General features: G+C 39.7%; 1 protein-coding gene across 1 annotated transcript in view; it reads left to right on the top strand.

Annotated features, from left to right (window-relative positions):
* Positions 1–719: 719 nt before the first annotated feature.
* nrn1la (neuritin 1-like a) overlaps positions 720–24,522 on the top strand; it is a 69,096-nt gene continuing 45,293 nt past the window's right edge. Inside the window, exon 1 of the mRNA XM_088417425.1 lies at positions 720–970. Coding sequence (XP_088273551.1) covers positions 928–970 — 43 coding nt within the window. The 5' untranslated portion in view covers positions 720–927. The remainder of the gene's footprint in view (positions 971–24,522) is intronic.

Below are 24,522 nucleotides of genomic sequence, written 5' to 3'. Positions count from 1 at the left end.
GTCAATATAATTCGAAATCTTTACTTTCACACCATAGTTAACCATCAACGTGGCGGAGATGTCGTTATCATTAAGCATAGTTAGTTTCCTAAAATAAAACAAAACTTACCAATCACATTCAAATTACAACCATGATTTAAGAATGTATTGTGCCTATAGATGGATTTGAAAACATTTGCCTTTGACCGCAGTGCAACATGTAAAATAACATCAGCCGTTGACGACAATTGATCACTGATTGACATTAATACACTTAAAACAAAACTTAAGAGTACCCACTTGATCATGAATATTTCATTTTAAAACCCCCTATGGATGATAATGATGAATGCACGGCCACCCTTTACCGAGATGTTGTGTTATATGGAGATCTCATGCAAGTCCAAGGGTATTTGGAGACCTTGTCCATGACCACAATGAGCACAATCAAGTGGGGCAGACAATGATGTTTGAGTTGGAGCATTCATCCTAGTTCAAATGTGATTTAAAAAAAAATGCTTTAACTGTTTTTTTTAACCACCATACAATTAACTTTTGTGTCAGTGATGGTATAGCCGCTATAGGACCATGCACAGGCATCTAAAGCAACGTTTTATTGAATGATCATCTCCTGAATTATTTGGTAACCGCACTACAGGTTCAAGAATCGGAATCCTGTCAGATAAGTTTGCCCACATCATCACCGTCTGTTTCGAACAGCTGTGATCGTGCTCGATCCTCTCCTCTCCACTCCTCTCCTCCCCCAATGGTGCACAGGCAGACTCGCCCTCCCCATCAGAGGAGCGCATCCTCTCTCTCATTCCGGGATAAAGCTCTGCACCAAAGAGGATAGAAACATTTTTAATAGACACTTATTGGCTGACTTTATTTGACCTCCTGCAAAGCGTAGGGAATCATCTGTGTGGTCACGGGACACAGCTCGACACCATGAACTCTGCCTGCTTCTTCGTGCCTGTTGCGTTCCTTCTGCGTAAGTACTCTACTTTGAATAACCGTAAGTTTAGCGTGTAGTGTACTCGACACTTCTTGAACAGTTTTGGTTGACGGGCTGGCTCCTGTACGTCACGGATCCAAAGTGTCCATCTCCAGCAGCACTCTGCTGCTGGAGGGAACGTGTGATCACCCCAAGTAGCCTACGTCACTACATACAGCGAAGTCTATTACTAAATACATTTGAGGTTTCGTGTGCTTGCGTGGATCTTGAAGGACCTGCACCTGGCCGCGTCTCGTTGAAAGCAATATTCTGACGCATATTTGTCTTGCGTGGAGTTTTACATCATTTTTCTCGACAGTCACATTAGCCGCTACCAATGCGGCGCAGGTGTCTTCAACCGCTGCAAACTTTCGTCCAACTCGGCGGTATCTTGTCACGCTCAGTTCATTCCGTGTCAGAGTCAAATGTGCGCTAAATGCTAATCAGCTGCCATAGTTGTTCAACTTGTCTGCTCTCGGTGGAGTCGCGGAATCCATAGAATAGAATAGGGCCCCGCTGGAGCGAGACGCCACGTGGGGTTTGCGAAAACAAACAAAGTTCTAGGATGGAGATAGATGAATAGCATCTGCACTGAGCATCTGAATAGCACCCCCCCCCCCCCCCCCCCTTCACAGCAGAGTCTCCTGAGGCTGCTCTGATTTTTTAAACTCAGTGTCACTCAATCATTGTTACATATGTGCGTGTGTATGTGGGAAAGGGGCAGGCAGAGAGAGGAGAGAGCGAGAGAGCATGTTTTACTAATTACATGTGTGAAAGAGAGGTAACCGTGGCCGGGAATGGCTCTTATGTGTACAAGTGACCTTCCGATTGCCTGGGGACCACCCCTGGCTGTACCCAGCCTAACCCAAAGTCAGTTGAGATGTGTTCTATAAAGCAGCGGTTCTCAAAGTGGGGTCCGAGGACACCCGTGAGTTATTACAAAAAAAAAAAAAAAAAAAAAAATATATATATATATATATATATATATATATATATATATATATATATATATATATATATATATATATATATATACACACACAATTGCTTCCTAACTACGCAATGAAGCCAGCAAAGCTAAAGCAACATTTTATTTTAGAATGCAGTTTTTGACCAACTAATTGAAAATTGACCCAGTTTGTTATAAGGAGGCAAGCAGTTCAGTATAGGTCAGTGGTTCTTAACTTTGTTGAAGCACCGAACCCCACCAGTTTCATATGCTCATTCACCGAAACCTTCATTAGTAAAAAATAAAATATGATTTTTTAGACTGAGGGGTGGACCTCTGCGGCGGAAGCTCCACCGAACCCCTGAGACCGACTCACCGAACCCCTAGGGTTCGATCGAACCCAGGTTAAGAACTACTGGTATAGGTGCAATGTAACACATAGACTTGTCAAATTGAATCTTTCGGTGAATACAAAGGGCACTTTAATAAATTTTTCATTTAATAACGCTAAGAAATTTTCAATTATTTTGTTTTGTTTCCGCAAATATTTACTTTGGGTCTTTTGAAAATTTGCTTTCTAAAAGGACTCCCTGATCCCAAAAAGTTTGAGAACTCCTGCTTCAAGGAGATTAATTTGTTACAATTTATTATGATGAAATATTTAATTCATATGCTTTATTGTACCCAAAAAGTAGGGGGGAAATTGACCCAGTTTGTTATCAGGAGGGGTGCAATTTACAGTTTTTATTCTCTAAACTTCAGCTTAGCTGAAAAGTAACAAATATAAGTCTTGTCGAATTGAATTTGTTGGTGAATGAAAAGGGCTTGAAGGATTTTTGCAAACATTTGCAAAGGGTTACATTCACTTAAATTTGCTTTCTAAAAGGGATCCCTGACCCCAAAAAGAGAACCCCAGCTATACAGTATGGTTGAATGGAATTCTTCATTCAAAATGTTCTTTGATACATGTTTGCCTTTTGTAGAAATACGAAACTTCAGTATCTTTCTAAAAAAAAGGGGGGGGGGGGGCAAAAAATAATCGAGTGAGTCATGCTTTAGGAAATGCATGCATTCATCTACTAATAATTGAAGTTATGGGGGAGTTTGTGCATCCAGAAAGAGACAATCAAAACCATGTGGTCTTGTGGTATTAGGAAGTGGGTGCCATACATAGTGCTGTTTGGCATTCTTTTTTGTTGTACTGTAAAATTGACCAGTCGATTAATATTCAAGCATTTTCCTGTGGTCATATTCACTATTGGTTTTCTTTTTGTGGCCACAGCAGAGGTTTATGACAAGCTGTGTATCACTGCACATATTCACGTGAAACCAAACCAGCATATTTATCTTTCTTACCCAGTTTGCTTCATTTATGAATTCATTATTCAATCTTGTTTGAATTGATTGCTTAAGTGATGGGCAGCACTGTATCCTCAAAGTTCAAATATTGACTCTGGTCTTCTTGCATGGAGTTTGCATATTTTCCTTTTGCTTGTGTCAGTTCAGCAAAAACATGTATCATAGGTTTTAATCATGTTTGGAACTTTATTTGTAGTGTTGTCACTCAGCGTATTTTATAGAAGATAGATGCTGTAGCATCGTTCTTTGAATTTCTGGCTCGTCTCCTGGAAAATTGTCATTAATGGCAATGTACACCCGTATTAAATTGAACAAAAGATGTAAAACCGTTTGCAATTGAATCGATTCAGCAATGAAATGTTTCCTCTTCCAATTAATTTGCTTTTAATTTGAAAAGAAAATGTGGTGTTCCAGTCACGGGCATGAAACATTATTCAAACTTTGTTAAAAAAAAAATTCCCATACCACCTAAAGTGCCCTCACATCCCACCACCTACAGTAATGAAAATAGTGAAACAAAACACATTGTGAACCAACTCAAGCGACAGGAGAAAAATACATTTCAATTTAAGGTGAGTTTAAATTGTCATAAGCACCCAAAAGACATTATTTTGCTGCTGGGATGCTGGCAGAAAATGCGTTAAGACTTCTCAGATCAGTTTACTGGCACGAACCGAAACCGAGCAAGTGGAAAAAAAGAACAATATCATTCTGAAAAGCTTTGTAGCCGGCAGTAAAAAAAATGTGAGAGGAATCAATCACCTTTTACTAACCGAATACAAACAGAAGAATAAAGTTAACAGAAAACATTTGAAAGCATTAAAAAGGATATGAAATGTGACAAAAACTGCAACACAGACATTTTTCACACAATATGTAACCTAAATGCAACCACAAGAACAGTCTTATTGGAAATACTGTAAATTGTAACAAAATGGGGGGGGGCGGTCCCTGCGGCCTACCCCATCATCAGAGATACCACAATAGTAGCTGTCCACTGTTGAATGGAGGATTAAAATGTAATTGTTCTCCCTCGAGAACACTTACAGGATGTGGTTTCCTCCCACATGTTCCCTTGTGCAGTTTTACAATTGCAGCGTGGACACTGCAAGTGAAAGTTTCTCCACTGAAACCACTGCAAAGGTCAAACTTTGCTGTGCCAGGGATACTTTCCTTTCGCTGTTCTCAACACTTCCCAACTCTTTCTTCCAATGCCAATTTTGATCGCGCATTCAAGTTGTGTCATTGATTTGCCGCACATGGCGTGCGGCATTTCTCGAGGGGCCGATCTCCCCCACGCTGCTTTTGCACGATCACGTTCAGTTAAAATCCACATTCTGTAAAATATATTTGTGGGTTTCACCTAGCAAGAAAGCAGCTGGCCGCTGCCAAGTATGCAAATTAGTCCTATAGTAGAGTGGTTCTCAAATGGTGGTACGGGTACCCCTGGGGGTACTTGAAGAAACTCCGCGGGCTGGGTACTCCGGATTTTAAATAAAACAAACAAACACGCAATCACCTTTTCAAAATAATTATTGAGTTAATTAAAGGTTTCAGGAAAATATAAGTTCATGAAACAAATGTCATGTTCAGTAAGTTATTTAACATCATGATTTTATAAATCCAGATTATCCCCCACACTAAAACGGTTCGACCCAACTTGCCACCTCTAATTCTTTATTTTTGTGAACACATCTCTACTATGATCCCAAAAAGGACACTTTTAGTTTAATATTTTTTGTAGACAAATAATTGTTTATAATAACTTCTAATCAAGTGAATTACATATTTTTGTGAACAGATCTCTACTGTAATGCAAAAGAGAACGCTTTAAATTGAATATTATTCTATGGACAAATATTTATTTATAATTATTTCTTTCTGCGAACAAGTCTGACACTTTACATTGATTATTATTTGTGGACCAACACAAATTAAGGTTGAAAGGTTCTAATGTTTAGTAAATCAGACACCGATGGCATGATTTAGTTTTTTTTTTTCATCCAAAAATGCTTTGCAGGGGTTAAAGGGTAATTGGCTGAAAACATATTTCACTGGGGGTAGATCACTGAAAAATGTTGGGAACCACTACAATAGTATATACCGGTAGTGTAAATCATACATTGTTTTTACTATGGGTTCTCAAACTTTTTGGAGTCAGGGACCCCTTTTGGAAAGCAAACTTTGCAAATCCCATTTGCAAATGTTTGCGAAAACCCCCCCAAAACATTTAAGGCCAATACAAGTTGCTTTTTTACTCAGCGACAGATTCAATTTGACATGTATATTTGTTGCTTTTCAGCTATACCCACGTTTACAAAGTAAAAATTGCAAATTGCACACCTCCTCATGCTGTGAATTATTTAGTCAAAAACAGCATCATAAAATAAAATGCCGCTTCATCGCCTCGTAGGCAAGCAATTGTAGACACATAACGCATTTTGACAAATTTAAAAATGATTACATTTTCAAAAATACTGTCTATTAAATTGGTTGAAATGATTGTTTTATTGAAAAGTTAGCGATACTTTCACAATTTAATGCAAAATAAAATTAAATTAACACAATTATATATATATATATATATATATATATATATATATATATATATATATATATATATATATATATATTTTTTATTAATAACCCAAATGATTCCACAGACCTCTTGCAGTCAGGCCACGGACTCCCGCAGGGTCCGCAGACCCCACTTTGAGAACCATTGGTTTATACTTTTTGTGTTTAAAATAAAAATGAACTTTTTTTCTTTCAAATCGCTGAAGTTGGACTAGAACCTTCCATGTTGAAATTTGGAAAATTTCACATTTTTTTACAAATTGATACTATTGATCACCCAAAGTGTTTATTAGTTTTAACCCCCCAAAAAAAAACAACCCTCCAATGTTAAGTGACATGCTCTATTTAAAGGGCCACTCATTCCCAAATACACTTTTTTTTTTTTTTGGGGGGGGGGGGTGAAAAACTATATGTCTGCTAATGCTGTCTACTTGACATTATTTCCAGATTTTCTACATTTTAGTGCATGTTTGCTGAACGCTTATATTTCTTAGTAAATGTAAAGTGGCATATTGACGCTATTTTGCATTCTAACATTAGTAAAACGCAGTTGCAATAGTCTCTATAGATGTATGTATGTTTGGTGGTTGGCATTGAACGACATCATGAAGGGGGCAAGGCAGCCATACGGTGAGAGGTGCGGCCTCTGCGAAAAAGGCAATTTTCTTCCTGGTTGGAAATAGATTTCATAAAATTCATATTAATAAGAAATCAAACTGCCAATGTGCCAAATGTAATTCGTATGCATGTATTTCACTGCGGAATGTGGAAAAATACCATGAGCTAGGCCAGGAGTGTCAAACTCGTTTATGCTTGCGGGTCGCATGGAGGCAAATCTATTCCTAATTGCACCAGAACAATCAAATCATGGTTTGTATTTATTGAACTATAAAACAACTACTTCCAAATTTATTGTTTTTTTTTTTTAATACTGTCCAAAATAGTACAAGTATATAATCACTATCAATCATAAAACATTGACATTAATTTTAATCATAAAACATTTCAAGTTTTGCATTTAATCAAAGAAATTCAGATCACTTTTATACTTTAATCTCCCGGGCCAGATTAAACGCATTTGCAGGCCAGAACCAACCCATGGGCCGTATGTTCGACACCCCTGAGCTCGTAACTTTAAGGAAGTTTTAATGGTGTTTCAGCGTGCTCCGGTTTCGATCGTTTTGTGTGAGTTGCTAATTTCCAACGTTTTAGGTCAATGTTTTTCAAGTCTTGTCCTTGAGACGATATCAAATGTCTTTAATAGCTTGAGTCTGTTCGTCTCTGCAGTGGCATGACACAGCCAACAACCAGAGCTCCAACAAAACTGTAAATAGGAAACTTTGGGGGAAAAAAAAAAAAAAAAAGATCAACATACAATAACATACATACACATACAACATACACAATGGAAAAAAAACTGAAAATGTGAATGTGCCATGAAAATGGAGTGTCATGTGTCACCGAGATTCACCATTTAAAATGCCAAGACGTGACCAAATGTGACGGCGTGACTCAACATCGTCACCTCTCGTGCCTTGTAATAGTGACCACTGTGCCGGCGGCACGTGGCTGAGATTTTTGGGGGGATCTCCCGTGGGTCTTGAGACTTTAATGGGATGAGTGTCAACTGCACCTTTGTACGTGATTGAGACAGTACAAAATAAAAAGTTGACACTAGTGGGATCACGTGGTTAAAAAAACAAAAACAAAAACTCAGCTTTATGAGAGAAAGAGTCAGTCATAGGACAGATGGGACAAGATTTTTTTTTTTAATGGTCTGGGACAGAATGGGATGGGACTTTTTCTTTGGGAGTGGGATGGGATGAGATTTAAACATCCACTCCCGTGTTACCCAATAGTATTCTTACTGGTCAAACAAGTAGTATCAAACATCCCTTGTAGTATGTGAGTAACTGTATAAGGAAATTGTGAGGGGAAAATGACTCATCTTGTTGTAGTCTTTTAGATAGTGACCCTGAAGAAATGACAGTCTTTGTAAAATCTCAGTCCAAGATTTAAAAACCGGCTTCAGCTTGTGAACCACTGTCAAAGTTTTAAACTTTATCCCAGCTTACTTGGGGCAGTAGGCGGGGGCCACCCTGAACTGGTTGCCAGCCAATTGCAGGAAACAGAGACAAACAACCATGCACACACCCAATCACAATTTACTTAGTATGTCCAACTCACCGCCATGTTTTTGGAGTGTGGGAGGAAGCCAAAGTGTCTGGAGAGAACCCACACGGGTTCGGGGAGAACATGCAAACTCCACATCGGAAGGCCGGAGTCAGCTGGATTTGAACTCGGGTCCCCGAACTGTGAGGCGGACGTGATATTCGTTGCGTCACCGAGCCGCAACTGATATACAGTACCAGTCAAATTTTTGCAAACGCATTTAAATCAAACTGGTCTTGAAACACATTAAGAGGTCAAGAAATTCAAGTTATTAACTCTCAAAAATGCACAGCTGCGTGGGTGGTCTTGCGTGGGTTTTCAAGTTCCGTATGTAGATTAGAGTTCAACATGGACACAAGTGATACACAATTTCTAGGTTCAGCGTTTGAATCCCAGCTGCATATCTCAGCTGCATTATGTTGCCACTTCTTAACATTGTCATCTTTTTTCTCTCCGGAATGTTTGAAGGCCTCCTTGTCTTATTTTGTTACGACACTCGTAAATGTTCTTCCCTTGGAGTTGCAGTTCCTTTTCATTCATCCTTCAGAAAACTTCAGACTTTCTATACACGCTGTCCCTCCATGACAGCTTTTATCCTTCAACGCTCAGACTGTCCATTATTATTCTCAACGATTAAGAGATTTTCCGCAGTCTCTTCTTTACCTTCCAATCACAAAGCGCGTGCGACGAGTGAGTGACCCGTGATGTGCTTCCCTTTCACCGACAGGATTTATAAATACAAGTTATGATCTCTGTGGCTGCGTCATGTCTCCCTATAGCTTGTCTCTGACATCGACTTTCTTCACTTGTCATTTAGCTCAATCTCGACCATATTGCACCACTCTTGTTCATGGCTCCCAGGACAAAATAGCACACCTTTTCAATCTGTGTGTGCATGACACATAAAATGATGAGGGCATTGACCTTGAATGAGCACTTTTTTTCACAGTTAATACCCTTAGATGTAATCTTTGCGGACACGGCGGGTGTGCAATTGCGAGGGGATGCAACACACGTATTCAGCAACACAATTAGAGAAACAAGCAGACTTCAATGAGATCCAGAATGAAAGCTGCATCCAATGTAATAATGGCTATTTGATTAATAGACTATATCCCACCATTCGTTGCTGCTTGTAATTAGGGTCATGTTTGTGAGGTCAGAGTACATCCCAGCAGATTTTAGATTATATTGTACAATCCGATTTAATATACCCCACAACTATTGTATTGCGTGAATGTGCTAAACTAAAGTTGCTGTCCAAAGCGCACAGGCATTGCAGTATTTTAGAATTGCAACAAGAACACACAACGTGGAGCTTTCCTCTTTCATCCATCTAATTGTATTAATCTGTGTGTGTGCGTGTGTGTGTGTGTATTAGAGAGAGAGAGAGAGAGAGAGAGAGCGAGAGAGAGAGAGAGAGAGAGAGAGAGAGGGAGAGAAAGAGGAAGCATTTGTACCAAGTACATGCGTGTGAATGAATATTCATACCAACTATTATTAGGGGAAAAGGAAAAGAGTCATGCTCTGCTGGTACTTTGTTAATGGTATCTGTTCAAGAAATACCTTCATACATCTCACACGCATACACACGCACGCACACACGGGAGTGCTGTAAAGGGGGAAAGGCCATGAACTAAAGACTAAATAGTAGGTCTTAATTGCAGAAAACCGTGCTAAAATAAAAATACTATTGTACATGAATCGTCTGATTGTTAATTGGGAAGTAAAATAGACAAATAACACCATACAGTACTGTCTTAGTGCTGGATTATTACTAGACTTTACACGATCAGAATTTTTGGAGGCGAACAATACTGCAAATCAGCGAGTTTAAAATCAACCCATAACCATTCACTGATCCAATCATAACACATATATCTGATTAATATTTTGTTTGTGGAATATGAAGTAAGCATAAAAAAATACAACTATTTTTATCCATCTCAGGGGGCAGGCATCTTGCTACTTGCTGTCATCTGAAAATGACATCTCCATTGTTCAGTGCTCAGCTTGTGAATGCCACATGACCAAACCCAGAAAATAGGTGATTGGTCATTACTTAAGCCCTGACTATTCATTTATGCATTCGTTTATTTTTCATATTCCCCGAGTTGGATATGAAGGCCAAGGCCCCGTATAAAGAGTAGAAGTCTAATCCAATAGGTCTTGTCCATGTTATCAGCTTTCATTGAAACTCTGTTTAAACGGTATTGGATGTGGGCGGTGGAATTCGTTGCCCAATCGTGCCCCCCACTTTTAACACAAAGTCGATCAGCTTTTGTTCTGTGTGCTCAGACTGAATATTACCTCACTATTTGACACTAAATATAAGAATAAATGTTACTTAATAACAACATACTATAAATCCTTCTCATCCTCCAAATAGTTTACATATATTTAGAAGTTTTTTGAAATGATAAAACGTTGTAGTCTTTATGTAATTCTTGTCTCTTCAAGATGACTCAGCTTGGCAAGAAGCCCCTTGACAAGCTGCCACCGCACCTTTTGCCTTTTTGGGTTGATCTCAATGGCGCAAAAGAGCTATTTTTACAACAATGCCCATATTGCTTCCGGATAAGAACTTGAGGTACGTGTACCAAATTATTTGATCATAATTATTTATGAGAAAAGACTTATAAATACAACAAAACATGGTTACAACAAAACGCTGTTGGTTTGGCGTCGGACGGAGTGCCTCGAACCAATTCTTGCAGTCATTTTAATGGAGTTTTCCTCATACCGTTCAATAAATCCAGGAGGAATCCTAAGAAATGTCTATGGCGACAAGTTGAGCATAAATAAAACGTGTATATCTAAACCTGTATCCTTTTTAAAGTTAACTAAAGAAAAATAGCAGTAGATAATCAACTTTTAACAACTGTTATTATTTACCATCTTTATACGGGTTACAACTTAGTCTAAAACTGAAAATAAATAAATAACCTCATAACCAAGTGCATCAAAGTGCCTGAAGAAAAAAACCCATCTTATTTTATTGCAATTACACTTCACATGACAAAAATAAAGCTTTTTTCCCTGGGGTCGTCCAGGCCCCCCCTGGCATCACCTCGCGCCACACCAGGGGGGCCCGCCCCACTATTTGACAAGCACCGGACTGGGTTAGGCTAAGAGTTAGGATTAGGACATCGTTTTTGATGGGTAAGGTTAAGTTTAGGCGCTAGGAAATGCATTACATCAATGAATATCCTCGCAATCATAGCCATACAAAAGTGTGTGTGTGTGTGTGTGTGTGTGTGTGTTTAATTGCAATGGGGGAAAGTGCTTAATGATTTTGGCGACTTAATCCTTCATTGGTCTTACCTTTCACTGTATTTTAGTCTCTTTTTAGTATTCTCGTTAAGTTGTATGTTTTCCTCCCACTACTACCATGTAAGGATGTTGTATAAATATACTGCACTAGTTGCAACAATGTGAAGTGACGTTGCCATTAAAAAAAGATGCGCCTGTCTCAGTGGATGCACACATATGCCCTGTGTATGTGTGCTTTCGTGTTTGCTGGCCTCATCACTTGTGTGTCTGTGGAAAGCTAAGCTTTGCCACTACTAGCAAATGCATAACTATAAGCAAAAAAATACATGTGGATAAATGAGGAGCAAAATATGGAGAAAAATGAAGATGTCCTATCCGATTTCTTTTCACTTCTTTAACAGTCCTTGATTTTTACGCTCATGTTCAAATACGCATTATGAAGAATGAAGAATGGAAGTGATAGTACAATGTATGCTCTGAACTCTGTACTTTATGGGTACCAGAACGCATATGAATTAAATACTTAATCATAAGAAATGGTAACAAAATAAGTTCTAAAAGTATTCTATAAGTATACTCATTCAGTATACCTCCCGGCTTATAGTTGTGTATTAATTGCCCACAGTTTATAGATTTGTACTTGAAGTGTACTACCTAAAAGTTGTATTTTCCTAGTCTAAACTGTAGTCTACAGGTTTATAGTTGAAGTGTACGTGGCACTTTCTTGGCACTCAAGACCACTGTACTATATATTACATTACATCAAATAAAACACAAAAAGGAAGTGGAATGAAAGACACAAAAAAGAGAGTAAAAAGCAGAGCGTAAATGACACAAGGTCAGGCCTTCTCAAGTAGTTGGGAGGGGGCACAATGCAATGCCAGGGCTCTGGGCCAACATGCTTTGCTTTTGCTGTGTGAAGTGTAATTACACATTCATTGCACCAGGAGGTGGAGTGCTGCTCTAATTGTCAAAGTCTATATGTAAGTTACAAACCTTTTAAATTGCTGTCACCAATGGTTTTTTTTTTTTTTTTTTTTCGGATTGAAGTGATATGAAAGAAGAGGAGTGCAAAGTGTTTTCTCTTTTCCATGGGGGGAACTTTGCAAAAACATATTGAGAAGCACAGCGCTAGGTTTCGAAGGCAGTTTGAATTCAGTAAAATTGTTGTTTCCCAACAGCCTTTGTGCTGTTACATTGTTGTTGGTGCAACTAGGCAAACATTTTTCTTTGCCATGTGAGGCAATTAGGAGAAAAACAGGTGCAAAGTACTCTCATTTTCCAAACTTGGTGGGCATATTTGCGGTAAGCTATCATTAGCGCAACACCCTTTCGTGAACAGGATATTAAAGCCAGTGTTGGGAGTAATGCAATCCAGAAGCTATGTAATTACTGTAATGCATTACTTTTTCATTTAACGTGGTCATTGCTGCCATGTTCTGTTGTGTGTTGGGGTTGGTTTTTCTGTTTTGGCTTTTCTTGTTTGTTTGTTTGTATTTTTCAAGTTGTGGGTTTGTTAGTTCTCGTGTCTTGTTCCCATTTGGTGTCCCTCGTGTCTGTCTTCGGTAACGTGATTTGTTTCATCCTGTTTGTGTACCTGCCTTCCTTGTGTCATCCAATCAGCTTCCTCTGCCATATTTCCATTTGTGTTTGTGAAAGTAACATAAAAGTAATGCGATAGTAGTGTAATGACTTACATTTCAAATACAGTAATATTATAATGTTAGTAATTATTTTGAAATGACAGTAATACGTAATAAGTAATGCATTACTTTTTTGCCCAACACTGATTAAGACAGAGCAAAGTGCGTGTGCAAATGAAGGTGCTATCAGCGGCCGCAGCCTTCAGTGTATCTTGCCTTTCATTTAATTTTAGAGGCTAATCTATGTTTCTGGTTTCCCTCAAGAAATATCATTTAATTTTCAGGGCTAATTCCTTTTATGAGCTTGTGAGTATTTGCTATTAATTACAGAGAGTTGAGCAAACAACATGTGCTTTATTACGGTATGATCATTGTTGCCGACATTTGTTTTGGAGTATTCATAGCGTCTCGCTTTTTCCGCTCTTAAAAAATTCCCGATGGAATTGTTGTGCGCTTCCGGCAACCTTCATATGAACAAGCCCTTTTCTAGGGTTTTGAAAAAATCCTGCCTACATCTTGATTTGAAAGCACATTTCTGGAAGGTTAAAGTGCCTGCGGGCATAACAATAAATGGTGTCCTTGTATTCGGAATATTCAATCCACTTGTGATGGGGATGCCATACGTTTATTAAGTTTTGCTTGTCCCCCATGACTAGAAAATTGAAGCTGTTGTTTGGACAAATTGGATGTAATAACTAACAAGTAAGGAAACCCACTCAATGTTGTTTGTATCAATTTGTATGTTCAATGTTGGCTGCCCTCAGTCCATTCAAAGAATCTTTGAGTGACCTGCTCAACCTCAAGATGTTGCAAGGATGTGTCCTTCCTTTTGCACAGCTATGTGGAAAGTTCCCTACAAGGTTCTGTATTTGTTATCGGACTAATTAAATTATCAAAAGAGCAACCACGTGTATTGCTGCTTTTCCTCAGTGTAAGAAAAGTAATTGCTTTATCTAGGATTATAACATTTCAGATTTTCTTTTTAAGCTTACAAGGATTTCTTCTTGCAATCGTAATTGTAATATCACACTCATTGGTTTTACTTTGTTTTATCTCACGTTATGGAAGCATGGTGGTTCACCAAATTCATGCTTTAATGTGCTTTGCGTTCTACACTGGAACAAAATCCATACAGTAATTGAAAAAAGGCCTTCCCCAACTGGTTCCACATGTTCCCTTACCAAGACATGCCTTGGTAAAAATCTCACTTAAAGGACAACTCAAGTGTTTGCAACCTTTCTGAATATCAGAAAACACTCGAGTCATAAATGACAAGTCATATAACTTAGCGTGTGCCACTTCAGTTTGGCACATAGTCGATATATATCTGCGTGTGTGTGCATTCGTGTGTGTGTGTGTCTGTGCTTGCGTCTGGGGAGCAAAGTGCTAACTGTGATAAGTTACGGCAGCCACTTCAGGTGCTGAAGTCAATAAAAGCTCATTAACTCAACAAGCGGGTCGGTGGCTCCGTCCAACATGATCCACCTCCTACTTTGTCTTCTTATAAGGAGGTAAGGTGCACATGAGAGAGGTTGCGCTTTTCCCTGCATATGCATTGGTGTGTGAGCCGCCAGATCAATGGGAGCACATTTCCTCTGACTTTAGAAAGATGGGGAGAAAGTGGGCGGAAGTGAAGGGCGGAAAAACAGTAGCAATAATAAGATGAATGAAAGCAGTTAAAGTGACAAAGGTTGTTATAATACTTTACGCTTTTACTGATTGTTTCAAACTATTTCTCATTTCCCCAGCTTTCAGGGAGCAGTTACTTTCCATTCATTTCCATATAGAATGTCCCAATGAAAACATCTTATGGGTAAGAAATTATTTGAGACTTTATGTCTTACCTGAAATTGACATCTGCAATATAATATCCATCCATCCGTCCGGCTGGCCGTCCATCCGTCCGGCGGTCCAATTGCCTGTTCATCTGTGCATCCATCCATTTATTGAATAGTTTTGAAATAGAACTGAAAAAGATGCCAATCACTCGCTGTGTCAAAAGGAGACTTGCCGTACATTTGAATCTGGGAAGCCCAGACTTTCCTCCCCGCAGCCTTCACCCAGCTCCCTCAAGAGGATGCACAGTTGTTTCCAGGCACCCAGTGTGTCCAAGGTTGTCCCCACTGTCTCCTTCTGGTGGGACATACTTGGAACACCTTACCAGGGGGGCATCCAGGAGACATCCTAACCAGATACCCAAGCCACCTCAACTGGCTCCTCTTAACATGGATGAGCAAGCTTCTCACCCGATCTCTAGGAGAGAGCCACTCAGAGGAGGAATCCCATTTCCCACACAGAGGAGGAATCCCATTTCGACCAGTTGTATCCTGGATCTTGTCCTTTCAGTCATGATCTGCAGATTGTTACTATAAGTGAAGGTAGAAATTGAGAGCAACCAGTAAGTTGAGGGCTTCACCTTTAGGCTCAGCTACTTCTTTAACATGATAGACCAATACAGAGTCTGAATCACAGAGGACGCTCCACTGACACGCCTGTCGATCTCCTGCTCCATCCTATCCTCACTCATGAACAAGAACCCAAAATACTTGAACTCCTCCACTTGGGGCAGGACCTCATCCCTGAACCAGAGAGGGCAACAGAGGACCATGAGATCAGATACGAAGGTGCTTATCTTCATCCCAGCCGCTTCACACTCGGCTGCGAAGCGCTCATTTGAGAGAAGGTCCCCCTTCCCATGGGTTCTTTACCTGTGGAAGGGGCCAAAGGGTTGGGTGGAGAGAGACCTGGGCGGTGGATAGGGCGGGGGCCTTAGCGGACCAATTCCTGGCTATAGAAGCTAGCTCTTGGCACACACGTGTTAAAGCAAACCATTTTTTTTTTCTCAAATGAATGTCAGTTAGCAAAGCAAGATGTAGACATGTCAATTTCAGTTAAGGTAGAACTGAATAGTTTTTATAAACTAACCAACTCCTTACTTGAACTCACATGGAGCAGCACCACACACAAACAGCATACAGCAACACTCGTATATAACCATTCTCTCTGCCTCTACTTCTTGCTATCTCAATGATGAACAGCGATATGGTATCATGCTTAATTGCTAATTCGCATGATAGTACCGTATTGAGAATTCCCCCATTTTTATGTTTCCTCAATATTCCTTAATTTCAAGACACCTACATGTGCTGTAGGCGAGAAAAATGATGATCACCATCAACAGAACAATAAACATCGTTTGTATGTTATAATAACAACTCCGATTTTCCTTAATGGTTTCTAATGAGGCTGGTCTTAATAGGGTGAACACAAAGAGTGTGTCATTTCAACTCAACCTCTATCATTATCAGGTCATTTCTTCCTCTGGTTAAGCGTGGGAGTCTGTGTGTTCAGTGTATGTTCTTTATACCCCTTCTCAACACTTCCCTCGCAAACTGCTTCTTTATTGCTTTATGTAACAACACCCAACTAAACTGTTTTTTTTTTTTTTTCAAATACATCAATCTTTCATTATGGCTGCTGTGTAGACTCCTCTCTACAAGCTTTTAGGCTGCATAATGTGCCTAGTAGTGGCCAGCAGGTCTTTGCTGATCATCGATCTAATTTATTACCATGGCAGAGCATAGCATCACCCCAATGAGTGGGCTTCAGCAGATTTTGGAAGGTTAAATGCCTTGCTTCAGGGTACATTGGTATAACATACAGGGGGAGGAGGGAAACGTTGCAGGTATCCAATTTGTGAAATGCATTCCCACAACACTTGTACATCCTCTATAGACAGTTCTGTGCTTGGCCTTCATTAAAATAATATGCAAAAAGGAAAAAAAACTCTTGGGATATCACTCTTTATCATGTCATAAATTAATTAATCAGGGGTTGTGTGAGACAACTTAGTTCCCCTCTGAATCTTAATTCTTCATCTCACTAAAACAATTCTTCATTACAGAGTTTTGATCGAGCCCTGCTGCTATAATCCGCAAATAATGGACGCCTCGTTCAAAAGCTTATAATTGCCTATAAATGGTGTTAAACAGACAGGGCTGTGGTATGTTGCGAATAAAACTTACAAACTTCCACAAAGTTCATATTACCATACCACTATAAGGTGGTGCCAAGGCAATACTTTTATTTAAGGCAGGAATTGGGCCTTAAAACGAAAAGAGCAAATGTATAAGACTTTCGGTGAAGAAAAGAGGATCAGTGAAAAGAAAAAAAACCCTGCAAATAACAGGATTTGTTGACAGGTAGTAGATTTTGGAAACGTCTAAAAACAATCCTCAAATTTCGTTTCATGGTAAGTAGACAAAGGTTCTTACACACAAAACTTACAATGTTAAATCTGATTACAACAATTTGTTCATTTTAAATAGACTACACAACACTTATATGCTGTCTGAATTTGAGCATTTTTACAGATTTCCAATAAGTAGCCAGAAAAGATTACATTAAAAGAATATACTGACTGATTATGGTGCTTGGCATGTTAACTCATTCAATGCCAGGGATGTATTTTCACATTTTTAAGAATCATTAAATCCCAAATCTTAACTATTAAATTGTTACTTAAATACATTAAGGACATTCATTTCCAGATACGAAAGTATTACATAGACACTTAGTATCTTGGATTGAATGTCTGGACTCTTAAAAAAAAAAAAAAAAAACAACGTGAAAATACGTCCCTGGCATCGAATGAGTTAAGAACACATTTGACCTCCCCACTTTCCTTTGGAAAAAAAAGCCTAGCCAACAAATTCATGTTCGACATGTTTAGTTACAAATTTTAACCCTTGTGCGTGTGTGTGGTCAATACCAGGTTTAGTTGATTTCATAGCATTGTGTTAGAAGTGAGTGAACAAAACTTTTGTGCGAACCTGAATCGCTTCCTGAAGTGTTTTGTTCTTCCCTTAGTCATGACCAATCAGCAGCTGCTGGCAGGTAGAAGAGGGGCCTCACCGATTGTCCTGCCATGCTATTGACGTTAAAGAATTAGTCAGTTAGGGTTAGGGTTAGAATCACTGAGTGAAAGGTACGTTATGTAACTTTCAGAACGAGTCGGTGAAGAAACTTACAGATAAGTCACTCATTTGTTTGCGTCTCCTGTGCGCGTCATTGAGTGAAATGGATGTCATTTGCCCATTCTGATAGTTGTAGACTGCCATAGACCGCTGACGCTCTTTCTCAAGTCGGTCTCGTTACTGTGTCAGACATCTGCTTCGGTGGAGGAAATTTGCAAATGTCGGTGGAGGTATCGCCATGTGTTTGGTGTTTTGTGTCGATCCTCTAGAGCACGACAGATTCTGTTGTGCTCATTATGTTTTTTATCGCAGTTTAAAAATCAGCTAGCATCTTACTGATCGGAATGTGTCTACCCAGGCTTAGAAAAGTTATTTTCTTCCAGAACAGTGGAAGCTGTTAAAAATGCAAAGAAGACAAGCTCCATATGTTCTTCCATTTGCACTCCCTGTTGGGAAGTGTCCAGCCGCTTTGATAAGATGCTGTGCGAAACAATTGCTCTTGCGTAATGGAACCAGAAAATAAAGGTGTGAATACTGATGTAAATAACATTTCTTTTTATTCTCAGTTGACCCTGCCAGCTCGTTTCTGCTAAATCCGTAAACAGGTTATATATGGTATTTCTGAGAATACATTGATACTATTAGTAGAAATCTGAGAGCCCTGTCGAAAGGTCAAACAAGTGGGTGACGGCTTTAATGATTGGGGCACAAATAAGAAAGGTCACAGCTTCAAGCAGGTGGTCAAGCCGGTAAACGTTTTGCCTAGCTATTTAGGAGAAGTACAGTTATTACTGGAGCTGAATTTGAACATCCAAATCATTACTTTTGGGTGGCGTGGATCAAGTTGTTGATTTTGACTAAGTACAGTAACCTTATACACACAGGCGCCAATCAGTCGCCCCATCAACTCAATGCGTAAAGGTATTAATGTATTTATTTGGGCGCGAGACTTTTAGTTGTTTTAAAGAATAGTGAGGTAGCGAGACCGCCGCTAACTGCAGAGTGTCCGTCAAAAATACCCAAATGGAATTGAATTGTGGAGCTACAACGGGCAGATAGATGGAAAAAGTGCATTTTAGGAAAGCTGCGGGCAGCTGTCGTGTTAACAAAAGCTACGATTTCTGTCACGACAGATGAGGCTTCCGCTGCGTGCACAGTCGTCAGGAGCCTTATTTGTGCCATTTCAGTGCTTTCTGATTGGCTCTTATATAATTTCGCATCCTGCCTCACCACACTGCTGCTAATGCTGCGTGGCTGCTTATGAATGGAGCGTATGTTTTAACTGTGAATAATTATGACAGAAAGTCAGATCATTAGTTTCAGAGCATTGCGAAATTTGCATAAGCTGTACAAAGAATCTGAAAAGAAAGAGGATTATGTGCAAAATCATTACTCTTAGGTTTTGACAACAAAATCCTCAATGACAGACGGAAAGCGTTGTGCTTGGATTGGATTGTGCCAAACCAACCTTGCAGGGGTGGAGTGAACATCAGGAATCAGAAGATGTTTCAGCAAAGTTACAAAAACTTTATTTCAACTCCAAACTACAAATGACAAGTTTCCTTGGTAGAAGTAATTCCGTTGGACTGTTTCCCAGCCTTCTCTGGCATGCTTTCATGCACTGTTTGAAGGATTCCCCTGGGATCCTTGTAGTTAGGGTAAGGCCATCTTGGTTTGGTCCATGTTTTCAGAAAGGCCTCCTCCCTGACCAAATTGACCTTGGAAAAGAGGAAAAACCACGTGAACCCAGGTCGGTTCGAAGACAAGTTGCTTTAGCAGGGGGGGTATTTATTTTGGTCGGGAACTGTCAGACGCTCAGGGCATTTTGCGCAGATGTGTTGTCGACAAGGTGTCCTGCGCACATCTCTCGCGCTGAATAAAACAACACGTTGCTTGATTGCCGAGCCCGGTTTAAAGGGGAAAATTGTCGTTGGTGTTTGAAATATATATTTGACGACGTCAGTCCCGGAACTTCGCTGACCCACCTCCGTACCAAGTCGTTATTTTGAGAAGAAGCTTTGAGCTACTGTATTTGGTAGTTAAGCAAAGACATCTTAAGACAAAATGAATCGGTTCACTCTAATTTGTTGGTGACACGCTTGGGGACGATGAGAGCAACTCTGTCTTTTGAATAAAACACTGGCGCAGACCTTAAAAGCTTTCTGCCAAAATGATTAGATCGTCTACCTCCTGAGGTGCACCACTCACTGAGCCCTGCGTGTATGACTGCCCTGCGTGTGTGTGTGGGCAGAGAGTATTGCGTTCAACTTTTCAATGCCAGCAAGGATCCCATACCACTTTGTGTGCCGAACGCCGTGCACACACATGCACACCAGCTTTGAAAGTTGAATAGACATTTCTGAACCAACACCATTTGTTCAAAGGTCTTTTTAATCACTCAGTGTTTTTCTGAAGGGACTGAAAGTGAGACAGCAGTGTGTGTAGTCAAGATTTGCTGCGTGTGTACGTGTACGTGTGTGTGCCGGATGGGTGTTCATGCACCAATGGGGAAATCATGAAGAACAATCACGGCCACACATCAATGCCTTCTTTGTCGTAAAGAAATGACTGACAGATATTCACAGCAGATGGGGCAATTATGTATCTATTTCATTGCTGCTCTCTCTTTCATCACTCAAGGCACTTTTTCTATTTGCTCCCTTCTTTTTTTCCCTTTTTTTTGTTAATATAGTATATGATTCTGAAATAATACACCGGAGCAGGCGTTATGCAAATCACTGGCATTACTGCGTCTAATACACTTGCCTTTTTTACTTGCCAAGGTCACCTTGTCACAGTGCCTACTTCGATCTTTTCTTTCTCTCCTCACTAACCTTTCTGCAGTCATTTCCTCCTAGCCAACTTCCTCTTTACAATCGCAGGTTACTTTTTCCTCAATTCATTTTTTTTTTCTGTCCTCACTTCCATAGTACCTTTCTTGTGTTTGTTAAAATGGTATTCATCCCTGACATGTTATCCCAAATTACCCATGTGTTTCAAACAGTCGGGTATATTAACTTACCAAACTAAAACAGCTGCTGCTAAAACGTTATGCTGGTTCCTTACCTGCACAATATGTTGTCCAGGTCCTACCCAAATTTAGGGAAGCACGGCAGAATTTGACTTGACTCGGACAAATACATTGACAAAAAAAAAAAATAAACCAAGAAGTAAATACAAGGGACCTGACGAAACAATGAGCTGAACATATGGCTAAGACACGAGTGGCTGAGGGAGCTGATTGGAAGACACGAGGGATTTAACGAGAAAAAAAAAAATGAGACAGACACAAAAAAGCGACACAATCTGATCAAACAAAATCTAATCAAAACCAACCCAACGTTTTTGTTGGCAGATTATGGTAAGGCCATGTTCATGATGCCACTTGAGATACTGTATAATGGATGGCTGTATTCAGCAGTTTTCCAGCAGGAAAACAAAATGTATTAACATGTTTCATTCGGCTCAGCTGCATCCTGTTTTAGTTGTTCTACTCTGATAGGACAAGAGGCCTATGTTAAATTCAACTGAATGAGCTGACTGCCAAGGCTTTGCAAGACGTGCAAGACCTATGTCAGTGAACTTCGCTCTCATGAGAAAAGGTGGAGTGAAATTTGTTCCAACAGTAGAGTCCAGGGATGGGCAAACGTTTTGACTCGGGGGCCACTTTGACTTTTAAAATTTGACAGCCGGGCCGGGACAGCAACACGATACAGTACATATCAAAAAAACTGCATTTGTTTACAGTATATATCAGACATAAACATAGCTAAAGTATTAATGTAATAACATATATTTGTTTTTGATGACGCATTTCCTGTTGTCGCAATTCTCGGAACAGATCTGAGGTGTTCATCACTCATAATGCTCATAACACTCAAAACCAATTTGTGTCATTCAGCTCTCGAAAACATTTTCAAGTGGCTTCAAAAATGCAATAATCTTCTGTTTGAGCTCCCAGACATGTTGACAAACTTAACCAGCAACTTCCTGTGATCCAAGTGAGTTTCTAGGGGAGAAAAAGAATAAGCTGGTGATGGCGAAATCCCCTCTCTCAATTAAAGTTAACAGGTTTTGCAACGTGGTCAGGCTACGACACGGTTTCGCACAGGGCTTCCTAATGAATTACGCTGTGTAGAAACATTACCTCTTGAGCATCCCGACCTTTTTCCTTTCAGATTAGGTGATCCATCTGTGGTAACGTTGACGAGCGTACTCCAAGGTAACTTGTTCCTCTGTATGACCGTTGATACGCTGTTAAATAAGTCTGTGTTTTTCCTTTCAGGGATTCCATATCCAAAAAGTCCTCCATCATCTCGAAATCAGCAGTGTCCTTAATATCAATCATTGCTTTTGTCCAGTGCCAAAGAATGTAATGAAAAGGGTGGCGCTTTATTGTTTAGCTTGTTAGTTAAGTGTCTGTCAATTTCTTCAATACGAGGATGATAAGTTATTTTTTTTCAAATTTGTTCTTGCGCTCAAGACATAAAATACTTGAGGTGTCTACCTTGCACTCTTTAAAAAAAAAACTCCTCTTCGGGGATAGGCTTGCTGGATTTTGCTAGTTTGAATGGCACACTAGCTACCAACCTGTCAGTGGTCGCTGTACGTTCTTTTGTTGAATAGTTGCTGGCATAATTAGACACCTTGGTAAAAAAGTGACGGCTGCTATTAGATTCTTATAAAACCACCATGGTCTGTTGGCAAATAACACATACAGCCTTGGACTGCACGACACTAAAAATATGCACCCTTTCTTTCTTAAACACCTGACACTCACTGTCAACTTTTTTTCTTGAGATGGGTTTGATCTGACCAGTTGAAGAGCGTAATTGCATTTGCTCTCTCTCTCTCTCTCTCGCTCTCTCTCTCTCTCTCTTTCACTGTCTCTGATTCATCATCGAGGCTCTACAAAATCATATCACTGCGTCTACTGTGGCATCTGCTGTTGGAATGTCTGTCAAAACACGTCGAAATGAAATGAATGGAATCATTCAAACCAAACCCTAATTCTGTGCCATCATAGGCGGGCCGAATTAAAAAGACCAGGCCGAATCCGGCCCGCGAGCCACGATTTGCCCATCCCTCGCCAAGACACACACCTGCCTGCCTGCGCATCTAAGAGGCCATTAGTGATGAAGATGTCATGTCACTGTGATCCTGGCTATGATTTGAAGCCAATTTGACTGATCTGACAATACTCACGAGGTTCTGTGCCCTTAATTGAAGTTGCCATATTCAAGTGTTAAGCAGAATTTTTGTCAACACAAGCATTTTCTCAGGTAAGCTCTTCCCGCTTGAGGCACTGGACCCCAGGGGAGACTTCTACAGCAAAATGAAGTTTTAAGTGATTCGATCCGGTGTTCATATAAGACAAACAAGTATATTACTGAGTTACAGACAAAAAAATCTATTATTCCTTTGATCATTTTGGGGATGCCAGCAATGGCAGGAAAGCTTTGACTTAACTTGTCCTAATTTGCCCATCCAGAGTAAAATCACAATTACAAACTTGGGATACCACATTAAAAAAAAAAAAAGATTTTCAAAACCAAAATCGTTTTGCCCTGCGCACTGAAAAGTTATGTAGACAAAAAGGAATTGAACAGAATTCGGTTACAAGCGATAACGACCATTCCTTTGTGACTGGCTGCGTCTCTGTAAGTCAGTCCTTACAACAGGGGCGGGGCAACTCCATTACTCCAGGGCCGCTATCCTGCATCTTTGAGATGTTTCTCCCTTGCAACACACCTGATTCATATAAAGATTGATATGTATGCTGTAACCCCTTTTAATTCTACTCACTATTGCTTCAAAGGGAATATGTGTAATTTTTCGCATGCGCCTGTGGAAGCTTTAGGGGGATTACTGTAAATGCAACAATAAACACTCTTCCTCCTGCTGTCCGTAGCTATAACAGACATGGTGATCTCCAGACGAGTGCCACCCCCCATGTATATAATTTAATGATAATTAGACCTACGATTTTAATTAAAACATACTGTTGGTCATTAAGAGCACATTTATTTGCCAATTTCAAATTTATAATAATTTAATGCATTCATTTTCTAAATCTTACACAGTGTCACTTGAAGACGAAATAGAGGCTTTTTTTCCAGAAACAATAATATCTGTTGCATACGCAACAAGTAAAAAGCAAGGATTTGCTGAGCTTAGTAAACAATTTACAAGATCTTACCATGTAATGTCAATTTGCTGGCTAAAAGCCAATTAGTCACTTTGCGACTTGCCATTGTTTACTGGAGTGACATAACCTCTTTTCCCGCGGAATGCTTGGCTCAAATATGTACGGGCGATTTATTCATTCAAATCATGTGTAAAAATCAGCAAAACAAGAATCTTCTCATATTTAGTAAATATATTGTTAAATAACTAAATATTGTTTTTTACTTTAAGTCTGTACAATGGATGCGCTGTGCAAGATTGATTGCAGCACGCAGTCCAATTCATGGACCTATAACCCTGAAACGCAGCACAAACTTTGACCTCCCAGCTGTTTCTATAAGGAGAAAGTGTTCATTTCAGTACATTAGGATTCATTCTCTCTTAATTGTAAGTGCTGTCTACTAATGCTCTAGA

Source organism: Hippichthys cyanospilos, chromosome 6, assembly GCF_059441005.1.
Source record: "Hippichthys cyanospilos isolate Australia breed blue-spotted pipefish chromosome 6, RoL_Hcya_1.0, whole genome shotgun sequence".
Classification (NCBI taxonomy): Eukaryota; Metazoa; Chordata; class Actinopteri; order Syngnathiformes; family Syngnathidae; genus Hippichthys; species Hippichthys cyanospilos.
The sequence above is the reverse complement of the archived record's forward strand: the minus strand, read 5'-3'. Positions and strand labels throughout refer to the sequence as shown.